General features: G+C 40.0%; 1 protein-coding gene across 2 annotated transcripts; it reads right to left on the bottom strand.

Moving 5' to 3' along the window:
• Positions 1-781: 781 nt before the first annotated feature.
• LOC143022425 (4-trimethylaminobutyraldehyde dehydrogenase A-like) lies at positions 782-16,602 on the bottom strand. Of its 2 annotated transcripts, none has more exons than XM_076180640.1 (13): positions 16,508-16,602; positions 12,910-13,044; positions 11,771-11,881; positions 11,225-11,308; positions 10,312-10,411; positions 9,996-10,108; positions 9,674-9,805; positions 7,711-7,797; positions 6,195-6,335; positions 3,843-4,031; positions 3,579-3,686; positions 1,589-1,707; positions 782-1,012 (listed from the first exon to the last, which is right to left on the bottom strand). In XM_076180640.1, exons 2-13 carry the CDS (start codon positions 13,018-13,020, stop codon positions 793-795), a joined length of 1,515 nt encoding a protein of 504 aa, XP_076036755.1. In that variant the 5' UTR covers positions 13,021-13,044; positions 16,508-16,602; the 3' UTR covers positions 782-792. The 2 variants fall into 2 exon arrangements, with proteins under 2 accessions (XP_076036755.1, XP_076036762.1); XM_076180647.1 differs by lacking the exon at positions 16,508-16,602 and adding an exon at positions 16,458-16,477.
• Between the last annotated feature and the right edge of the window lie 5,757 nt (positions 16,603-22,359).

Below are 22,359 nucleotides of genomic sequence, written 5' to 3'. Positions count from 1 at the left end.
TAAGAAAAATTCTAGATATGGTATCCGCTAGATATTTTGAAGAGGAAAGAGCAGGTAGAAGGTATGTCTGCCATATCCTATTATTACATGTTATAATGGGTTTGGTATACAGTAATTTCAATTTGTGGTAAGGTTTTCAGGAACGCATATGGACTGTATAATGAGGACTTACTGTACCTGAAACATCTCAGCACTCTTTGATCCACCCTATTGACAGTTCTTTCCATTTCTGGTCTGTGCCTCATCTCAACATTACTCACTATCCATCCTTATAATAGCTACCACAGTTCTCAAACACACTTAGGCTCTTCTATTCTCTCTCCTACAACTTTCTCTTTGCATTCATCCAAAGATACCTATTTCTCATAACCCTTTTCACCCTTCCCCCCAACATTTACTTGTTTCCTTCATAATTCATTTCCACCTCCATTCACTGCCACATGTGACCTCAAACAGTGAAGCTCTCTACTTCCTCCATGCTCTCACCTTTTTAAACTTACCTTCAACCTGCCACCTCCTTACACATATCATCTTACTTTTGTGCACATTTACTTTCAGTTTTTTCCTCACACATCCTCCCAAACTCTGTTACTAAATGCTTCAGTCTGTCCTCAAACTCAATTACATGTGCATCGTCATTTGCAAACAATTGGTTCATCACCTACTTCCATCCACTCACACTAATTCCAAACTCCTGCCTGGCACTCTCTCACCACCCTATCCTTATATGCACTAAACAACCATGACAACAATTTCTGGAAAGTAACTAAATATCACCTACCCATCTGCACTTTAATCTTGATAGAGTGGGCCACAATCAACATCTCCCATTTCAACATACACCATGCGTGTTTGAGTGAAAGCATCGATGGCTGCCCACCCATTTTCTCGTCCAATGCCACTGTGTTTATAGCCTCCAAAAGGCACCTCAGTTGGGTACAAATTGTAGTTGTTGATCCATACTGTCCCTGCTTCAATTGTATTGGCTACACGGTGCCCTCGCTGGATGTCTCTTTTGGGGATAGAGAAAAATAATATAACCAATTGTTACCTCGAGTTTCACCAAGTGCAATCCCAGTCCCCTGCAATAGTCCATGGGCTCTGTTATAAATCTCTCTAGGAAAAAAAACTTAGATTGTTGTCTTTGTAGTGTTACAGTAGATTACATTTCAGCATCATAGGCTCAGAAGAGGAAGAGGAGAAGGAGGGGGGAGCAGTCACAGGTTATCAACCCTAAGTGAAAAAGCGGAAGTAATTGAAGTTGATATGTAGAGAACCTAAGTTTGCTCCAGAGACTGAGTGCCAGCCTTTAGCATCTACAGACAGAAGTGGAGTCAAAACACACTCCTCCTTCTCATATGGGAAGAGTGGACATCTGGCAACTGTTCCCCCTTCTTCCTTCTCCTCCAACTTTCAGTTAGTGACAGCAAATCAGTCCCATATTAATACAATAAAGACAATAGTCCACAGTTCCCAGAGGATAATTACAGCCGTTGATGGGTTGTGGGTTTTCTAGTCAGTAAAACTAGATGCAACAATTTTTGTTACCCTCTGCCATTTTTCACCAAAAGTTGACAATGTTGCTTACTTGGTAAAGACTGCTCCTGCCAATCCAAAGTTGGTATTGTTTGCTCGTTGGACAACTTCTTCCTCACTCTCGAATTCTAGCACAGACATAACAGATCCAAACACCTCTTCACGAACAACCTGGAAATATAATGCCATACATCTACCTTATGATTATACAGTAGTTTATTCAATGCAACAGAACAGAAAATGGACACTTTGATATAGATATATAATGTTCATTCCACATCAATAACACTTCCTATGGTATATTCTATATACATACTGAATCAATTTGAAGACAGGTGAGGAAGTAGGTAGATGAAGAATTAGTGGAGATGTGTTGGAACACTTTTATTGCTTTGATGTTTCGACCAAAGGAATTGTCTTCATAAAGTGGAAGAACTTTCCAAAGATGACCTCATTGGTTCAAACATCAAAGCAATTAAAGTGTTCTAACACATCACTGATTCTTCATCTACCCACTTCCTCATCTATATACCATGTATGTTTTGGAAAGAAGTAAAAAGAATGAGTGGGTGAGGAGGTGGGTAGAGAGAAGGTAAAGAGTGCTGAAAGACAGATGGTGGTGAAAATGAAGGCAGTGAGAGGAAGATTGTTAGATTATTTCAGGAATTTGTTTAGGGTTTGACTGTAGCATTGGGTGATGCCAGGAAAATGACAGAGATGGGAGAGGGGAATGATAGGACATACAAAGAGCAGTGAAAGAGGTGAAACCTGGTAAGGTGCCTGGGTTAGATGTCTGAAGTAGTTATAGTGGAATAGTTTGTGAGATTGTTTAATGTGTGCCTAAAGAAGGGAGGTGTTTCACAGGCCTGATAGAGTGCATGTATAGTTCCAATGTACACAGTCAAAAAGGACAAATATCAATATTGTGGTTTTATAGGGAGTCTGTTAGTATGGATGGTAAGGTATATAGGTGTTATCTGAGATAATTAGAAGGGGAACAGAAGAAGTTATTGTGGAAGAACACAAAGATGGGTCACTAAAGGGGATAGACTGCATTGACAGAAGAGATCTCCTGATTACTGATGGGTTTTAAGAGGTCATGGGAGTAAATTTGTCTTTTTTTTTCGCATCTGACCTAGATATGGACCAAAAGGTCTCCTGTTGGTATGCTCCGCCTTTGTAATCCTTTGTAATTAAGAAAGACCACATGTCAGAAGGATGTGAAGAAATATTTTTCCATATTGCATATGTGGAATAGCTCAAATGGTGATATGGCCCAAATTCAAACAATACACGAGTTCAAATCTAAATATGATAATTGGAAATCAAGTATATTAAGTTGGAACTGTACATGAATTTGAGTCTAGGTATGTTAGAAAATTAGAGAATAGGAGACAGGACCTAACGAGTATTGCTCTTTTCCTGTTTACTGATGATGATGATATGGTTTAACGTCACAAACTCCCCCCTATCGGAAGGCTAGGTTGGTGCCCCTCACAGAGGGCTTTGTAGCATGGAATTTAATGAACCATGCCCTTGGTTCAACTTTGCTGATGGCAGGATTCGAACTGCCATCCCCTCGACCTTTGTCGCAAGTAACGACGCCCTAACTCGCTCAGCCAGCAAGCTTCCTGTTCTGTTTACTACAATTAGGTAAATACATATACACACACACCCCAAAGCACTTTCCCCCTTATAAGGTGATTGGCTGAGACAAACCAAACCTCCCCACTATCTTAGTAATTTGTTGAGTCAAATGTAATTCAGCAAGGCTACACTCTTCCACAACAGGGCCAAGAGCTAGAGGTGGTTCACCGCCACAGCTTCATCATACTGTAAAGCTTTCAACCTCCATTATGAATAATTTATGAAGTGGATAACAAGTACTGTATAATTCTTTGGCTGTCATCCTTTCATTCACTCATCCATTCACAATCTCCCCTCATTCCTTTCATACATCTTTCACACCTTCCAATAGGATTAAGCCTAACAATATCTATTTCCAAGTCCAACCAAAAATACTGAATAAAATTCCCTCTTACCTTCATATCATCTGTGCAGTTGACGAGAACAGCTGGCGAGAGGTACCATCCATCAGCTAGTGGGCCATCCAGTATGACACGTTCTCCCCCACAGAGCACATGAGCACCCTGTCATCATTAAGTTTTCATTAAATCAATCAGTCAGTCAATCCACCACTCCCAAATCTTTCTTGCAGGAGACACACAGCTCCCAAATAATTGGTTTCAGGTGCCTAGTATGTACATGTTTATTTATAAATGTATGGAAATAAGAAATGCTCAAACCTCCTCTTTAGCTCCCTTGATGTAATCTAAAACCTTTTGTGCATGGTCAGCATGTATGGTGGCTCCAACTGTGGTCTCATCATTATTGGGATCTCCAATCTTCATCTTCTTTGTAGCAGTGACGACTTTATCAATAAAGTCCTTGGCAATGCTTTTGTGCACAAAAACTCTTGTACCATTTGAGCAAACCTGAAAAGGGATTCTTCAAGTATAACTTGATTTTATTTGTATCTTGTCTTTGCTCATACATTTTAGAAACCCATAATACTGTTCATTTTGTGATATTTTTCAAGGAGGAGGTGCTACAATACACAAAGACATTGTGTGGGATGAGGAGGATAAGAGGGAACAAAAGGAGAGGCAGTGAATAATGGAATAATAATGAGGTGAGGGCATTGGTGGCAGAAAAGAAGCAAGATGATGATATGGTTTAATGTCACACACTCCCCCTATCAGGAGGCTAGGACAGTGCCCCTCATAGAGGGCTTTGTAGTGAGAATATAAGGAATTACTGTAAAGAAGAAATGAGGAAGTAGGTACATGGTGTCGAGTAAAGAAGGTAGAAACAAAGGAAGGCAAAGGAAGCCAAGGAGAGAGCAGCTGTGAGATGGGGTAGGTCTTTGTCAGAGAATTATGAGAAGGTGTGGAGGAAAAGTGAAAAGACTGAGGGGAGGCAAAGCAAGTGGAAAGGAGAGGTGAAGCTTGCAGATGGTCAGACGATAATGAATGATCATCAAATTGAAGGCTGTGAGTGGAAGAAGAGTATTTCAAGATCATGAAAGTAGAGGATATAGAGGATAGGAAGATTTTGGATGCAGCAGCCAGGGATATTAGGAGAGGGACTGTGATGGGAGAGGAGAACGTACATAACCCCTTTACGCCCAGGATGTATGCATGTAGATCATGGTGGCACACAATAGGCCTGTCCACACCATACATAAGTACATTCTCTCTTATAAGGGATATTTTCCTTGCTCATACTTTGTTCTGCCCACCAACCAATCAGTAAAGCAGGAGGGTAGTGTGTAGGCAATGATCTGTGTCTTACCAGCCTTTACATGGGGAGGATGTGCATTATGGTGTTTTCCCCTCCTTGCCAATGCTGATGGCATTATGTGGTGATAATTTACTGACTGCTGATATGTTTAATGATTACACCACCATGGCCAAAGCCAACAATGAGAGTTCAGATGAAGCATATAAACCAAGTCATTCAGATGGCAGTGAATTATCTGCTAGTGATTTGTCTGAGAATGAGATTGAGTTGATGGATGATATCAAATCAGTGGAAAAGGAGGAATAACAGCTTTTGGTAGACATTTTTTTTTTTTTTTTTTTCAGACCAGACCTGACACTGTTCCAGTATGTGGGCACAGGGGGGGTGGAATTGAGGCCTTCTTATACTTAATGCAACAGGGCACAAAGTGGTTAAAAGAGATGAAAGTTGGTAAGGCACTTGGGTTGGATGGTTGTCATGTGGAATGTTGATGAAGGGAGTAGTTATTGTGGAATGAAGTATTCAACCCCTTCAATATGGGCCAAAATCTCGTGGGCAGCATTAGCTGCCAGATGTCTGATGTTGCGTCATATACTTGCATTATAAAAAATAAAGTTACCGCTGTATTGCTACTACTCTTTCACCCGTGAATTTTGATAACCATAGAAAATATGATGAAGCCAGTTTACAGAGTATGGGGGTCACGCAGGTACAACTACAATATATATAATCAAGACGCCGACATCGGCATCCTCACGTACCCACTTGCTCCTCATGACGCCTACGTAGGCGTCATCGTATCGAAGGGGTTAATGTGCATGTAAGGGAGGGAAGTACAAGTGAACTAGAGGAGTGCATTTACAGTTCCACTATAGAAGGGAAAAGGGGACAAATAATGAATGAAGCAGTTTTTGATGGATCAGTCTGTTAAGTATAGTCAGTAAGTTGTCTGAGAGGGTGTTAAATGAGAGATTAGAAGGGGAACAGAAGGAGTAATTGGGGACGAGTTTAGTTGGTTTAGGAGAGGAAGAGGATGTACATATCAAGTTTCTGTAGAAAGATATCCAAGAAGTTTTGGCAAAGGGTAAGGATGTTTTCTGGGCTTTCATGGATTTGGAGGTGTATACAGAAGGAGAAACTGACAAGAGCATTATGGAGTGTGTTGTGGATGTATGAGATAAGGAGAAGTCTACTGAAGGCAGTCAAAACTTTTTATATGAGGTTTTAACACAGGAGAGGCTGAATGGGTTTTGAAGGGTGTGGGATGGGTGTTGGGAGGGTATATGACTCTTCTTAGCCACCCTATTATAAGGGAGAAAAGGACTTTTAGTAAATATGTATGTAGTAATACCTACCTCACCTTGTGTCAGGAAGTTGGCCATAAGGGCTGCCTTGACTGCATTTTTCATGTCTGCATCAGGGAAAATAATAAGTGGAGACTTTCCACCCAATTCTAATGTTACTGTTTTGAGGGATTCTGCTCCAGATGCCATGACCTACAACATATAAAAGCAAATACATAATTTCTTTAAAGATAATTCATTAGTATAGGTCACTTAAAGTTACTTACTGCCTCAGTTCTCTTACAGGATACCTGTAGTTTCCAAGTATCCGATGATATTCCCTGAGTTGGCCCCAAAGTCACCCAAGGACAAAATTCTGCACTGTTGTCTATACAGATTGACCTCTCATTAATGGACGTTAATTAGCTGTGTTTGCGGTGTTTTTGGTGCCGTTGTTTAGTGCTGTGCAATCACTATGCCACCCAAAAACCACTCCAAATCAATGGATTATTCACATCAACAGACACCGTTACCCCCCTTTTAGTCCGTTAATGAGAGGTCAATCTGTATTATGTCAGTACTGGACAGTATAATATTTCGGGTTCTATGTCTTCTGTATATATTGTCCTTGGGTGACTTCCAACTCAGCCCAGAAGCTGTTGCCAGTTACTACCTGAAGGCCATGGGTCCTCTACAAGAGAAACCAGGAACAACCAATTGATTGATTATATGAATGTGCATCTTGAGCACATATTGTCTATTATCCAGCCAATTCTTAGTTGATTATGTTTCAGCAATGGATCGTGCCCTCACAACAGCAGAGCTAGCATGACTCTTAAATGTCTCCGGAATTTCTTCTTTTCAGGGTATCTGGTAGGGCTTGCCCTATGACAGAGTTCTTTAGTCTTTTTTCTATAATGTTTCTTTTATAACTTTGTATGTTTTTGTGTAGGAATATTGTTGGGGACTGGAAGGGGAGTCTGACATATTTCAGAGAACTTCTGAGAAGTTGAATTTCCATTCCTTACTGTGGGATGTGGTTCTGTGATATGGAATGACAGACATTTGTCCTTGAGGACTTGTGCCTAAAACATTGCTCCAAATATTCTCAGGCTGTTCTATAGCAAGGGTTTTGATTTCTGCCTATTGATGGTGTATAAATGTTCTGATACATGGCTAATTCAGTGATCCGAGTTCCAGTCTCACGAACGGCTGAAAATTTTAGTACCACTGCATTGCATGCAGGGATTCCAGCTCTGGTGGACAAGGATTTGGGTATGCACGTATGTGTCCAGACACAGTATCACCCATGGATTGGGCCACATATGAGCTCTGAGCTCATCTGGGAGAGTCAATCAATCAATCTAAGCCCCAATTTTCTCATACAGAAACCGAAACTGATTCAGCCAATAATTCACTTGACAAAGAGATTGAGTGCGGCTGTCTTGAGGGGCATTAAAGAGGTTTAATATATATTTAGTGGGTGTGTGCTTTGATTCAGCCATCCCCTTTATAAAGGGGAAGAGGTCTTTGGTGTGTATGAGTGTGTATGTCAAGTAAATAGGGTCACAACTTTTGCATAATTCACCTTGATTCCTGTGGGTACAGACCCAGTGAATGAGAGTTTAGATACATCCGGCTCATGGCACAAGGCAGCACCTGCTTCCCCTTCACCCTACAGAAAGAAAAAATTAATAAATAAAGAAAAACAATTCATTGTCTAATTATGTGAGGAAATGTTTAAAATAATACATGCATATACCAATGGCTATTTCCCCCTTATAAGGGAGGTAGCCAAAAAACAAAGGCATAAAATCCACTCCCACCCATTCTATCCACATTTACTTCACTCCCATTCATCCCCCTTCCTCCCTCTCATCTTGGCTCCTTCTGGATGACAGGTCATCCCTGTATCTCGCCCATTGCCCTGGGTCAGATGCATTGTAGCAAGACAGCACATCCACAGCAAGGCCACTTCATTTAACTGGCAACCCCCCCCCCTCTGTCCTCTCATTCAGAAAAAGTGAAGATGGGGAGAAATCCCTTAGGGCTGCATCAAAATATCATTCAAACATACTCCCTCACCCTATCCACCCCACTCCCTTCCATGCATCACAGCATTATCCATACACAACCATTCTCCATTCACACCTATCTTCTGTCTTCTCCCGTCCTTCCTCAACAGACATTCCCCTCTTTCCCAATGACCCTTTTACCCCACCCATCCATCTCATCCTTGGTTGCTCCCTCATGTTCACTCCTTCCATCTCTGCCTTCCACACCTCTTTTACTAATCTTTCTTCACTCATTCTTAAACACATTCAAACTCCTCTCTTCATCTCTTATGTCCCATGTCTCTACACCATGCAGTCCTGCCAGCACAATCACTGTGTCATACAATCTTCTCTTAGCATCCATCCCCAAATGTCTATTTCTTATTACACTTTTTAATCCCCCAAGACATTTACTTGCTTCTCTCAATTTATACTCTACCTCCACCTCCACTCCTCCCTTTCCCATCACATTCACACCCAAGTATCTACAACTATCACTTCCTCTAGTTTCTCTCTCTTAATACTCATTTCCAGTCTGCTGCCACATTCTCCCCTCATACATCTCACCACCTTACTTTTACACACATTTATCTTCAATTTCTTTCTTTTGCACACCTTCTCAAACTGTCACTAACTTTTTTAATCCCTCCTCTGATCCTGCCACAAGCAATGTCATCAGCAATCAACAACTGGCTTATCTCCCATTTTTCTCCATTTTCTCTAACCATCTCCAATCCCCAGCCCATTACCCTTGCATTTACCTCCTGCACCACCCTATCCATGTATAGATTGAACAGCTAAGGCAACACAACCGATCCCTGACAAAGTCCGACCTTTACCTCAAACCACTCACTCTCTCCATTTCTAATTCTAACACAGGCTCTACTACTCTCGTAAAACCACTTGACTGCTCTTAACAACTTTCCTCCAATCCCATATATCTGCAATACCTCCTACAGTGCCTTCCTATCTACCTTGTCATAAGCCTCTTCCAAATCCATAAAGACCCAAGAAACATCCTTACCTTTTTCTAATGTTTTCTCACATATCTGCCTTTCCACAAAAATCTGATCCACACAACCCCTACCTGTCCCAAACCCACACTGTTCCTCACCAATTACTCCCTCTGTTCTTCTCCAAATCCTCTCAATCAAAACCCTCCCATAAGCCTTCCCAACTATACTCACACTTGTCCCGTTTTCCCTTGTTAAGTGGAACTATACAGGCACTCCTCCAGTCCTCTGGCACTCTACCCTCTTTTAGACAAATATCAAAAAACCAGCCAGTCCACCATCACTGTACTTCCCTTGAATTGTACATCACTTTTATTCCTTCAGAACTGAAAATTTTGTGCTGGAGTGGCACAGTGAAGACAGGTGGGGGGGGGGGGTATCTTAAACTACAAATCTGAATGGTGTGGCCTAATTAGTTTGGATATGGGAGGTCTTATTGCATTTTTCACCCTTTGACATTGTAAGTTTACAATACAAGCTTTACCTGCACAACATTGAAAACACCCTCAGGAACACCTGCACTTGAAAGGACTTCAGCAAGAGTGACAGCTGTGACTGGAGTGAACTGAGAGGGCTTGTATACAAAGGTGTTCCCACATGCCAAGGCTGGTGCTACCTGCAAGATAAGCATGTCAATAGTCTTTAAATTTTTATGGAAATCCTAAGTTCAAGAAGGAAGTGTCCTCCATTTTTTTTTTTTTAAGAATTCAAGTTGCAAGTATAATAAGTCATTTATGAACAAAAGAGAGATTCAAAAAGAAACATTATATAACATGACGTGGGACAAAGGCAAAGAAATCATTTACCTTCCAAACACATGTCTGCATTGGGAAGTTCCATGCTCCGATACCTCCAATTACACCAATGGGCTGACGTTGCACCATAGCAAAGGAACCTCCCCCTAACTGAATGTGCTGTCCTGCAACATTAAGTATACAACATAAGTAATACAACAAAGTATGGAGAATATTAAGTCAGTTTTAAAATCACACCCACTGGGGGGAAAAGACATTTTGGTATATGTATGTATTAAATTTGTGGTTACTGAGAAAACAGCAAAGTCACTGATATATAATACTCTTGTTATATACATAACTTTTAAACTTGAAAGATGTACTTTACCTACAATTCCTGGAGCTAGTCCCCCATAATATTCAAGTGCATCAGCACAAGACAAAATGTCAACCCGGGCTTCCCAAATTGGTTTTCCTGTATCTCGTACCTGTAGGATTGAAAAAAATAAATGAGCATTTTTACATTATTTCTTCTTTCTTTTCCCCAAGAGAGGGGTAGCTATTCATCTTCTTGTGGAGACATGTTTCATAATCCTGGCAGAAGGCTTAAGGAAGGGAAATTACACTGTATGAAAGATAAAACCAATGTTGATCTTAGCAGCCTCTTGTGCCTTGATTTTTTGTGAAACAAAAATACGAAGGGGAGGATCCCTAGTCCCCTCACTCAGTCCTATTTACTTGCCTTTTATGGCATGCATGGGATCACAGTAATTAAAAACTACTTCAGGAGTGTTGTCATTATAAGCAATTATATTACAAAAACTATATCAAACAAGCAAGATTAGAATAAATGTACCCCATCTGGGGTGTTGGCTGCATGTTATTGTGCAGTATAAATTGCATGCTACTGCAATTTATACATACATATACCAAGGCTTTTTCCCCCTTACAAGGGAGGTAGCCAAAAAGGAAAAGGTATAAAATCATTCCCACCCATTCCATCCCTGAATACACTCCACACCCCTCCACCCTCCCTCTCATCTTAGCACCTCCTGGATGACAGGTCATCCCTGCACCTTGTCCACTGCAATTTATACTGCACAATAACATGCAGCCAATACCCCAGATGGGTGGAATACAGGAATGGCCTGTCATCCATGAGGAGATATTATGAGAGGGAGGAAGGAGTGGAATGGGTGGGAGTAGATACATGCTTTTGACTTGGCTACTTCCTTTGTAAGGTGGATAAAACTCTTGGTATATATAGACAGAATATAGATACATCATTGTAAATGCCTTACCTCTAGGCGAGCAATGTCTTCTACATTATTCCTCACAATTCTACCTGCTTCTATCAGCATCTGTCCACGTTCCCGTGGAGACAGCTGGAAGTATGATGTGCATTAGAAGTGCAAGTCATATTAATTCATTCACTAGTGATGTCCCGAGTTTAGTGAATTATGGTAACTAGTAGAACAAAACCTGCACAAAATGTCAACAGCTCACAGGTGTTAAACAAAAGACATCCCACAAAGAGCATCACCAGCTTATAGAGGGTAATGGAGTAAAAACTAGTAAACACAAGGATAATTTAGTAATAAAAGGCTGGTTGATGGCACCTTACCCAATACAGTAAACATTTAATATTCTTTTAGTGCACATCATAATACACTCTCTCCAAAGCAATACACTTTAAATTTTGTCTTTCAAATCAAGACATATTCTTTCTTAAAAAACTTTTTTGCACAAATAATTTAATTAAACACATAGACCTACACATCACATTGTTATATATAGTACCAAGTAGAAAAATTATCATGTAGTTACAGAAATCAAATCTACTTTACCTGGCTCCAGCCACCCAAGGCTTTCTTTGCCTCTAGTACTGCAGAGCTTACATCCTCCTTACTCGACTTGGGTACCTCACAAAGTAGCTTTCCTGTTGCTGGTTCAGTCACCTATTCACCCCAAAAGAAGAGAAAGTGCTATTTAGTATAAAACTTCTTAATTTTTTTAACAATATAGTGTACTGTGCCAAATATGAGATAGTTCATTTAAGTATGGGGCAGCCTTCAGCAAGAACCAGGTCCTGAACAAGCAAGACCCTACTGAGGTTGTCTCCCAACTCAATAAAAACTATTTGGCTTATGTCACATCAATATCTGTAAAGTGCCACCAAGGCAACAAAGGAGTTAATAATCTTTGAACTAAGGGATTTTCACAATTTGATTTAACATTGCCAATTCCCCCTATCGGACGGCTAGGATGGTGTCCCTTACAGAAGACTTTGTAGCATGGACTTTAACCATGCTCTTGGTCCAACTCGCTGGCGGCAGGGTTCAAACTTCCATCATCTCAATTTCTGCTGCAAGTAGTGGCATTCTATCCTGCTTTGCCAGTGAGGTATTTTCATAACATTCATATTTTGCACATGGTTCAGAATATCTACCAGACAACTAAAGTTTTTGCTCGAATAGATATCAAAATATCAAATAAATTTTTGGATGAGGGTGAGATGGGTGTAGGATGGGTGTATACTTTGGCTTGTCCACCCTATATATAAGGGTTCTGGAAAGGGCTCTTTGATATACATGCATGTACATTCATTGTATGCAGTAATTATCCATATCTAAATGTCAGCCCTACAGGATTGCACCTCCAGACATACATATAGGAGTTGTGGGTTTTGAAGACAGGGCAAAGAATGATGATTCTTTATGACATTACCTTGCAGGACCATCAGTAGCAGGTACCCATCACTGGTTCTGAATACATCACAATATAATATACTATCCATACCCAGCCATAATATATCAGTCAATCTATTGCCCTAGTTCTTTCTTGCAGGACCACACTAACATGAATAAACCTAGTACACTTTACTACATAAACAGAGTTCAGTCCTCTACTTCACCTTGACTTATCTTGAGTTTGCAGATGCTACACTTGAAAAATAAAAAATATATATAACCAAATTATATCAAACCTTCATAACTCCATCTGGGTGCAGTGGATTACATCTCTTCCCATTCACAAAGTTCCAAGGACCAGACACAGTTCGTGTGAAACTACTCATGGTGCGGGCAAATAACCTCATACTTTTCTGACATTGACTAACAATCTGAAAGACAAAATCATAATTCAATACAATTTTTGAGCACAACAGGAAAAAATTGTATATGAAAAATGCATTAACATTACAAAGACATTAACTGCAAAAGGAAAACTTATAGGAGAAAATTGTCAAAATAATAATGATAATTATTATTGCCTTAAGTTTCCGTGATTGAAAACCTGCAGCCCTACAACAGTCGCCAATGGTTCTCAGGGCCTTTTACAGATATCTATAGAAGAAAATATGAACTGTTGTCTGGGTAGCATTAGTCTTGGTCTGTTTCTCTGTCAATGTGTAGCAGTATGGAAATAGTCACCAGTTTATTAGCTCTCCTTATGTGATAACAAAGATGAAAAAAAAAATACAATTACTTGGGTCTATACTTTCACATGGAGAGGGTGTTGACAGTTTTCATTGTGAATGGGGAGAGGACTACTTCCATTGTCCACCTTGTACAATCATTCACATAAAAATGACCGTTGTTGGTTTCAACATGCAAGACAAAATTATAAAACAAAACTGAAAACTGAAAACATTCACTGTATGTGTAAAGGAGTAGCCCACTTGTAGCCTAAATTGAATATATATATATATATATATATATGTATATATATATATATATGTGTATATATATATAATATGTGTATATATATATATATATATATATATATATATATTATATATATATAATATATGCACTTAAAACCCACTGTTGGTTGGATTTAAGAAGAGAAAGGAAATAACGATTTCCGTATATTTCGATCACTTGCTGTGAATCACAGCAAGTGATCAAAATATACGGAAATCGCTAATTCCTTTCTTTTCTTAAATCCAACCAACAGTGGGTTTTTAGTGCATTTATTAATGTGTTACGACATTACTGGACAGTGATATAGATATATATATATATATATATATATATATATATATACATATATATATAAATATATATATATATATATATATATATATATATATATATATAGACACACACACACACACAAAGCAATGACAGATAGCACCAACACTTTGCAATTTGACATAAAGATTGGACAAACTACACTTATCAACCCTAGAACAAAGAAGAGAAAGAGGTGATTTGATAACTATCTACAGAAGGGATGGAAATTCTTGATAAGGATGACATACTAAAATGGGACAGAAGAAATACAAGAGGAAACGAGAAGAAACTTAAGACAGTTACAGAAGAGATCTGGAAAAAAAAATTGAAAGAGCAGCGACAAAAATGGCACCTACACTCTCAAATTTGACACACGAACAAAGATTGGATAAATTACACCTATCAACACTAGAACAGAGAAGAGAAAGAGGTGATTTGTTGACCATTTACAGAATTATGAAAGGGATGGAAGTTCTTGATAGAGACAACTTATTAAAATGGGACAGAAGAGAAACAAGAGGACATGAGAAGAAGCTAAAGAAGGACAGTTACAGAAGAGATTTGAAAAAGAATAGCTTCCCACATAGAGTGATTGATGTCTGGAACAAACTAAACGGGGAAACAGTGAGTGCCAAAACTATACAAGATTTTAAGAATAAACTGGATGCGGAGAGATACGAAAACAGGTCACTACGATCATAGCTCTTGTCCCATAAAATACAACTAGGTAAATACACACTGAATAAGGAAACTGTGAGTGCAAAATCTATACAAGAATTTAATATCAAACTGGATGCTGAAAGATACAAAAACAGGTCAATACAACTAGGTAATTACACCCACACCCACACAAAACTTGGATGAAATAAGTGTATGCAAAAACCATACAAGAATTTAAGAACAAACTAGATGCTGAGAGATACAAAGATATAAAGAGCATAGCTCCCCATCCCGTATGATACAAAACTGCTAAAGAGAGTAAGTACAGAGGAAGATTGCAAATCATTACAAGAAGACCAGGACAAAATCTGGAAATGGAGTCAGAAGAGTGACATGAATTTCAACATCAAGAAATGTAGTATAATGGAACTTTGAAAAAACAAAAACAGAATATCAGGTCAATGCAAACTTGGTACAAAGGAAATAAAAAAAGTCAACTCAGAAAGGGACCTAAGAGTAACCACCAATGACATGGCACCAGACAAACATATCAATAAATTAGTCGGAGAAACTTTCAATTTATTAAGATCAATGAAAGTGGCTTTTGGCTACATGGATGAAGAAATGGTCAAGAAAATATTAGTTACATTGATAAGACCAAAATTGGAGTACGCTGCAACACTATGGACACCTAGTACTAAAAAGAACAAAGAAATTAGAAAGAATTCAAAGAGCAATGACAAAGATGGCACCAACACTCTCCAAATTGACATATGAACAAAGATTGGACAAACTCGAACAACGAACCCTGGAACAAAGAAGAAAAAGAGGAGACCTGTTGACCATATACAGAATTATAAAAGGGATGCAAGTCCTTGATAGAGATGACTTATTAAAGTGGGATAGAGGAAAAACCAGGGGACACAAAAAACAACAACTTAAAAAGGATAGTTACAGAAGAGATCTGAAAAAGAATAGCTTCCCACACAGAGTGGTATCTGGAACAAATTAAATGAAGACACAGTGAGTGCAAAAACTAAACAAGAATTTAAGATCAATCTGGATGCTGAATATATATATATATAATTTTCTTCTTTTTACAGGTACAACTTCAAGAAGGGCTTTGTCAAATTCCATAATTGACCAACTCCAACACATGAAAACAGAAAAGAGGTGTGGGAACAGCATGTCCTCAGACTGGCTGTGGTAATGACACCTAAATCAACATAGTAAACAAGGTAGATACCCAATACCCAGTCAACTACACCCCACCTAACCTATCCTGATCTATTCCCTGGAATCTAGCAATAGGGTGTTCCTTCACAACCACCTTTATTTAACCTGATGCTACACCCAATACAGATGCTGTGTTCCTAAATGTTTATAGTGAGCCTTGTCACAAGGAACCTTAAACATAACCTTTACTGCTGAATCTAAGCCAAGACCAATGGCAGTGCCTCCAGACATTTCATATTGAACAAAGCTGTCACACCCTTGTCTTAGGCAAGGTCCTTCCATCACACTCCCACACCTAAGTGAATTTTTGGTATCCATATGAGGTTTGCCAGTCCCACTGCTTCGTCTTTCTATATCATTGGCTTGTTCTTGCCAATGAGTATTTTGAACTTCACACATGCACTTCAAATTAATAGGAACTTCAGAAGAAATTAAAGATATACATAAGAAGATCGGATAACACCCACATTTACCAAGAGTTAGTTTAATTATGTTAGATCTCACAGCTACAATTTTTGCTTACACCATTGACTAGCTCATATCATTCTAATTTTGGATCCCATAATACCGTCAATAAATAGTAATGTCGGTAGCGATTTTTAAGAAATCGAAACGAACGTACAGCTTGGCATAGTTTAATTTGTTCACCAGTTTCACGGCTGCCAGTCTTACCTATAAGTATATCAAATAATCAAAGGATAACTCTTATCATTCTGAGCCGTGTTGCTGTGTGCCGTAGCTCTAATTTGCGTCGTTTTCTCATCAATTACAGTGAAAGAAAACGTACTAGAGTAAAATTACAGGGGTGACTGTTGTATCTGAGAAAGCTGTCGATTTGTCCTGTGATATGATTGCAATGTAATGATGACATTTGGACTTGTATCTGGCCAACCTAGGTTATATTGCACTCTGGATAAGTATAGGTGATGGAGGATGATAGTTTTGTGATATGTCACAGAAGTAAATGCAACGAGGAAGTCTAGCAATAAATACTGGGCTGGCCATTTCTGTAGTCCAGTGATTCCGTGCTTAGCTCTCGTCGAGTACGAACCTACACCTGGAGGTGTGAAACTGAAGCTACGATACAGTGCTCAATGGTTACTAACTAGCTGTCCCTGGTAACCAATGGAGCAGTTACGACGATCGCTGGGCATAGCAGCCCACGCCTTTCACCATGGCTGGAGCGAATGGTGGTCAGGAACTTGGAAACACTATAGAGGAAGAAAGAACTGCAATAGCATAATTGAAACGTGACTTGCATCAAACTGATAGCGAGTCGGATATGGAGGTGCAATGGCCAACAACTGTAGATGCAGCGGATAAGAAATGGCAGGAGGTAGTCAACAAGAGAAACAAGAGGCGACGACAGTTAGCACGACAAAACAGCGGAAGTGATAGTGAAAATACCCGGCACAAGAAGCTGAATATTGATATATGTGCTAGAAAAGAAACCTTAGTGCAAGAAAAGGATCAGCAATTCAGTGTGACAGGAGCGGAACAGACGAACAAAGTAAGTACAGAAAGGAAGAAATTGTACTTTCCAAATGATACGCAGCTGACGTTTCACGAACAATTGTTATGGGACGCTACACTAGGGAGTGGAAACAATGCAAAACACTTCTCAAAGAAGGGTATAACAGAACGTACTTGATTGTGGAAAGAGGTGAGGCAGTGTAGATACTAACCACCGTAGGATATAATAACGTCATTATGAAAGTACCTGACCCTATCGAGAAACTCACCAAAGTAATAGTATTCATGTACCCTGTTGTATTAGAACCTAACTTCCTGTTAGACGATGAACGCTTTGTTTGGGCTAAACGTCGTGAGGTAAGAGGTGAAAAGAATCAAGTAATTGCTCATATGAAGGGAGATGTACCCAAAAATGTATTTATATCTGGTAGTGGATGTAGAAAGGTAGCAAAATTTATAGAGCAGCCAGTGTTGTGTTACAAGTGTTCAAATTGGGGACATATGGCATGGAAATGTCAGAGCGACTTTCGGTGTCGATACTGTGGAGGCAAACATAATTCCCTGGAATGTGGTAGCAAAATAAAAAATGGGCAATGTGTTACTCCGCGGTGCTGCAACTGCCCTGGCGAACATAACGCCGGCTCCGTGCTATGCGAAAAGAGGGCACAGCTGCGCACAGTGCAACTCCAAAGTACAGGGGATGAACAACCTAGTAACCGAAAAGAGCTGCGGCTAGTTGAAGAATCGCCACAACCGCCGCCCGAAAACGCATGGAAGAAAAGGATGGAACAAATTGGAAATTTGCCAACGAATAGAAATGTAACTACATCGGGTGCAAGATCTTAATATTTAGATCTTGATCGGGTGTCATTCCGATGACACTTGAAAGTGCAAGAAGAACTGCGGGATATTGTCGACGTAGTACGACAACTACAACAGGAAATTCGCACACTGCGGAAGATGGTAGAGAGAAAAAAACATGACTGAACGACATGAAAAACAGCGAAGGTACAAGGCAAACTAGTGAAGTGAGAAATACTGTAGATAAGAACATAAGAATAAAGGAAACTGCAAGAGACCATAAGGCCTACACTAGGCAGCCCCGCATTCATCACCACCTGTCATCCCCATCCATAAAGTTGTCTAATATTTTTTTTAAAACAACAGATAGTTTCAGCGCTTACTACATGGTTACTAAGTTTATTCCATTCATCGACCACCCTATTAGTAAACCAATTCTTGCCTATTTCCTTCTTAAATCTAAATTTGTCCAGTTTATATCCATTACTGCGAGTCCTGCCCTGTTGTTTTATTATGATGACCTTGTTTGCTTCACCCTTGTTATAGCCTTTGATCCACTTGAACACTTCTATTAGATCACCCCGCACTCTGCGTCTTTCCAGAGAGTGTAAGTTTAGGTGCCTAAGCCTCTCTTCGTAAGGCAAATTTCCGAGTCCATGTATCATTTCGGTCATTCTTCTCTGTACTGGAAAGAATACCACGGCAACTTCGTTATGGGGTCATGGAAAATCTGATGTGAGAGATGAAATGATACTCGAGTGGGCCAGTATACCTGAAACATTGCATGACAAAATATTGAAACAGATCAAATGTATAATTGATGCTTGTACAAATGAAAACACAAAGGTAGACGGGGGTAATGAATAATGGGTGCTAAGAGTTTAGATATCCTAAATTGGAATGTGAATGGTCTACGCTCTAGAACCACCGATATACATGCTTATCTGATGTTATACAATATAGATGTTATAGCTCTCCAGGAAACAGGTACCGAGGATGATACTATATTAAAACTACGAAATTATCAGAACTACTACCTAGCAGCAGATAGATAAAATAATATTAGGGATCTATTAAATACGTGGAGAATTGAAGGTGATGTGTCTTGAGAGTTGATGATAGCAAATACAGTGTTTAAGAAGAAAGTCAAGCATAAGTACACATGGGAGAGGGTGATGGATGGAAGGGTGGCAGATAGAACGTTAATGGACTATATAGTGGTGACCAGGAGTATGGTAGGAAGAGTTAAGGATGTACATGTTCTAAGGGGAGAGAGTGGGGGAATATCAGATCATTTCCTGGTGGAAGGTAAATTGAGAGTGGAGAAAGAGGAAAAGGGCAGAAGGTAGGGAGGAACTCAGAGTGAACTGCTTAAACGAGGAAAAGAAGGAGAATGAATATAAGAAGTTCAGAGAGGAATGGGAGAGAGTAAAAGAGTAGAGCTAGGAGTGGAGGAGCAATAGGGATGGTTCAAGGAGGGAGTCATAAGGTGTGCAAAGATGGTATGTGGAACAAGGAGGGTGGGAGGAAATAGAAGGAAGGGTAGTGAGTGGTGGGATGAGGAAGCAAAGAAGGGTGTAGAAGAGAAGAAGCAGGCATTCATATATTGGCTACAAATTAACGACGAGGGAATCGTATGAGAGGTACAAAGTAAAGAGAAAGGAAGTTAAACATAAGATAAAGGAGGCAAAGAGGAGAGCAGATGTGAAATGGGGAAAGAGTATGACAGAAAATTTTGAAAGTAATAAAAAGATGTTTTGGAAGGAAACTAAAAGAGGAAGAGGAGGCAAATCAAGTAGAGAAGAAAAGGTAAAAGGTGCAGATGGAGAGATGATAATGGAAGAGAAGGAGTGAGAGGAAGGTGGGCAGAGTATTTTAGGGAGTTGCTAAATGTGAAGGAGGATAGGGAGGGAAAGGTAGTTGCAATGGGAAGCGCTAAGAAAATGAGAGTGATGAGTGAGGAAAATGGAGGAGAAATAGGGAAGGATGAAGTGAAAGCAGCTGTTAAGATGATGAGAGCAGGTGAGGCACCTGGTGTGGATGAATGCCATGCAGAATGTCTAAAGAAAGGAGGTACATTTATGGTGGACTGCCTGGTGAGGTTATTTAATGTTTGCTGGAGAGAGGGTAGAGTGCCGGAGGACTGAAGGAGTGCCTGTATAGTTCCACTTTACAAAGGAAAGGGGGACAAGTGTGAGTGTAGTAGTTACAGAGGGATTAGCTTGTTGAGTGTAGTTGGGAAGGCTTATGGGAGGATCTTGATTGAGAGGATTAGGAGAGGAACAGAGGGAGTAACTGATGAAGAACAGTGTGGTTTTAAGACAGGTAGGGGGATGTGTAGATCAGATTTTTGTGGTATGACAGATGTGTGAGAAAGCTATAGGAAAAGGTAAGGATGTTTTTTTGGCTTTTATGGATCTGGAAAAGGCTTACGACAGGGTAGACAGAAAGGCACTGCGGGAGGTACTTCAGATATATGGGATAGGAGGAAAGCTGTTAAGAGCAGTCAAGAGTTTTTATGAGAGTATTAGAGCTTGCATCAGGATTAGAAATAGAGAGAGTGAATGGTTTGAGGTAAAGGTGGGACTTCATCAGGGGTGTGTTCAATCTTTACATGGATGGAGTGATGTGAGAGGTGAATGCAAGGGTAGTGGGTCAGGGGTTGGAGATGATTAAAGAAAATGGAGAAAAGTGGGAGGTGAGCCAGGTGTTGTTTGCTGATGACACTGCACTTGTAGCAGGATCAGAGGAGGGATTGAGGAAGTTAGTGACCGAGTTTGAGAAGGTGTGTGAAAGAAGGAAGCTGAAGATAAATGTGAGCAAAAGTAAGGTGATGAGATGTACAAGGTGAGAGAGTGACAGTAGGCTGCAAGTGAGCATTAAGGGTGAGAAACTGGAGGAAGTGGATAGTTTTAGATACTTGGGTGCGAATGCGACAGGAAAGGGAGGAGTGGGGGTGGAGGTAGAATGTAGATTGAGAGAAGCGAGTAAATGCCTTGGTGGATTAAAAAGTGTAATAAGAAATAGACATCTGGGAATGGATGCTAAGAGGAGGTTATATGAAGGAGTGATTGTGCCAACAGCAATGTACGGGGCAGAAACATGGAACATGAGAGAGGAAGAGAGAAGGAGTTTGAATGTGTTTGAGATGAAATGTCTGAGAAGTATGATAGGGGTTACTAGGTTAGATAGAGTGAGAAATAAGGAAATGAGGTGGAAAACAGGGGTGGAAAGGGAGCTGGGAGATAGGTTTGATGAAAGAGTATTAGAATGGTTTGGACACATGGCAAGAATGACAGAAGAAAAATTAGTAAAAGAAGTGTGGAAGGTGGTGGAAGGAGTGAATATGAGGGGGCATCCTAGGATGAGATGGATGGATGGGGTTAAAGGAGCTTTACAAAAGAGAGGAATGTCTGTAGAGGAAGGACGGGAGAGGACAGAAGATAGGGATGAATGGAGATGGGTTGTGTATAGATGAGGCTGTGATGCATGATGGGGAATGGGGGGGTGAGGAAGTATGTATGAGAAAAAATTTGAGGCAGCCCGAAGGGATTTCTCCCCGTCTTCTCTTTTTCTGCATGAGGGGATGGAGAGGGGGGGTCACCAAATTTATGAAGCGGCCTTGCTGTGGATGTGCTGTGTCTTGCGATACTGCTTCTGACCCAGGGCAGTGGACAGGATGCAGGGATGACCCGTCATCCAGGAGGTGCCAAGATAGGAGAGAGGGAGGAGGGTGGAGGGGAGTGGAATATATGGGAGATGAAATGGGTAGGAGTGATTTCTATGCCTTTTTCTTTCTGGCTACCCCCTGTGTAAGGGGGAAAAAGCCTTTGGTATATGTATGTATGATTAACATACACAAAAAAAGACATACCGTCTGAATTGATATCCTATGATATAAGAAATGGAATAGAAGCTCTAATTGTTGAGATCTATACTGAAGGAAATACAATACACATTGTCAACATGTATGTGCATCCACAAAAAATTGAGTGATGATATGCCAGAGTGCTTATTCAATGATACATGCTTACTAGTTCGTGATATCAATGATAGATATGAACGACTCAGTACGATGGTTGCCAACAATGTTAATGGTCGAAGATAATTACATTTTTTAGAGGAACTGGATGATATCAATATACTGGGTAATAATGAACCTACTCACTTACATGGAGGGAGGTTAGACTATGCTGTGCTTTTCAGTATGTTTGGTATTTCAGCAAATGCTAATGTAGTTAGTAACCTTG

Source organism: Oratosquilla oratoria, chromosome 3, assembly GCF_046742065.1.
Source record: "Oratosquilla oratoria isolate Oo_2021 chromosome 3, ASM4674206v1, whole genome shotgun sequence".
NCBI lineage: Eukaryota > Metazoa > Arthropoda > Malacostraca > Stomatopoda > Squillidae > Oratosquilla > Oratosquilla oratoria.
Note: the sequence above shows the minus strand (reverse complement) of the source record. Positions and strands in the feature narration are given on the sequence as shown.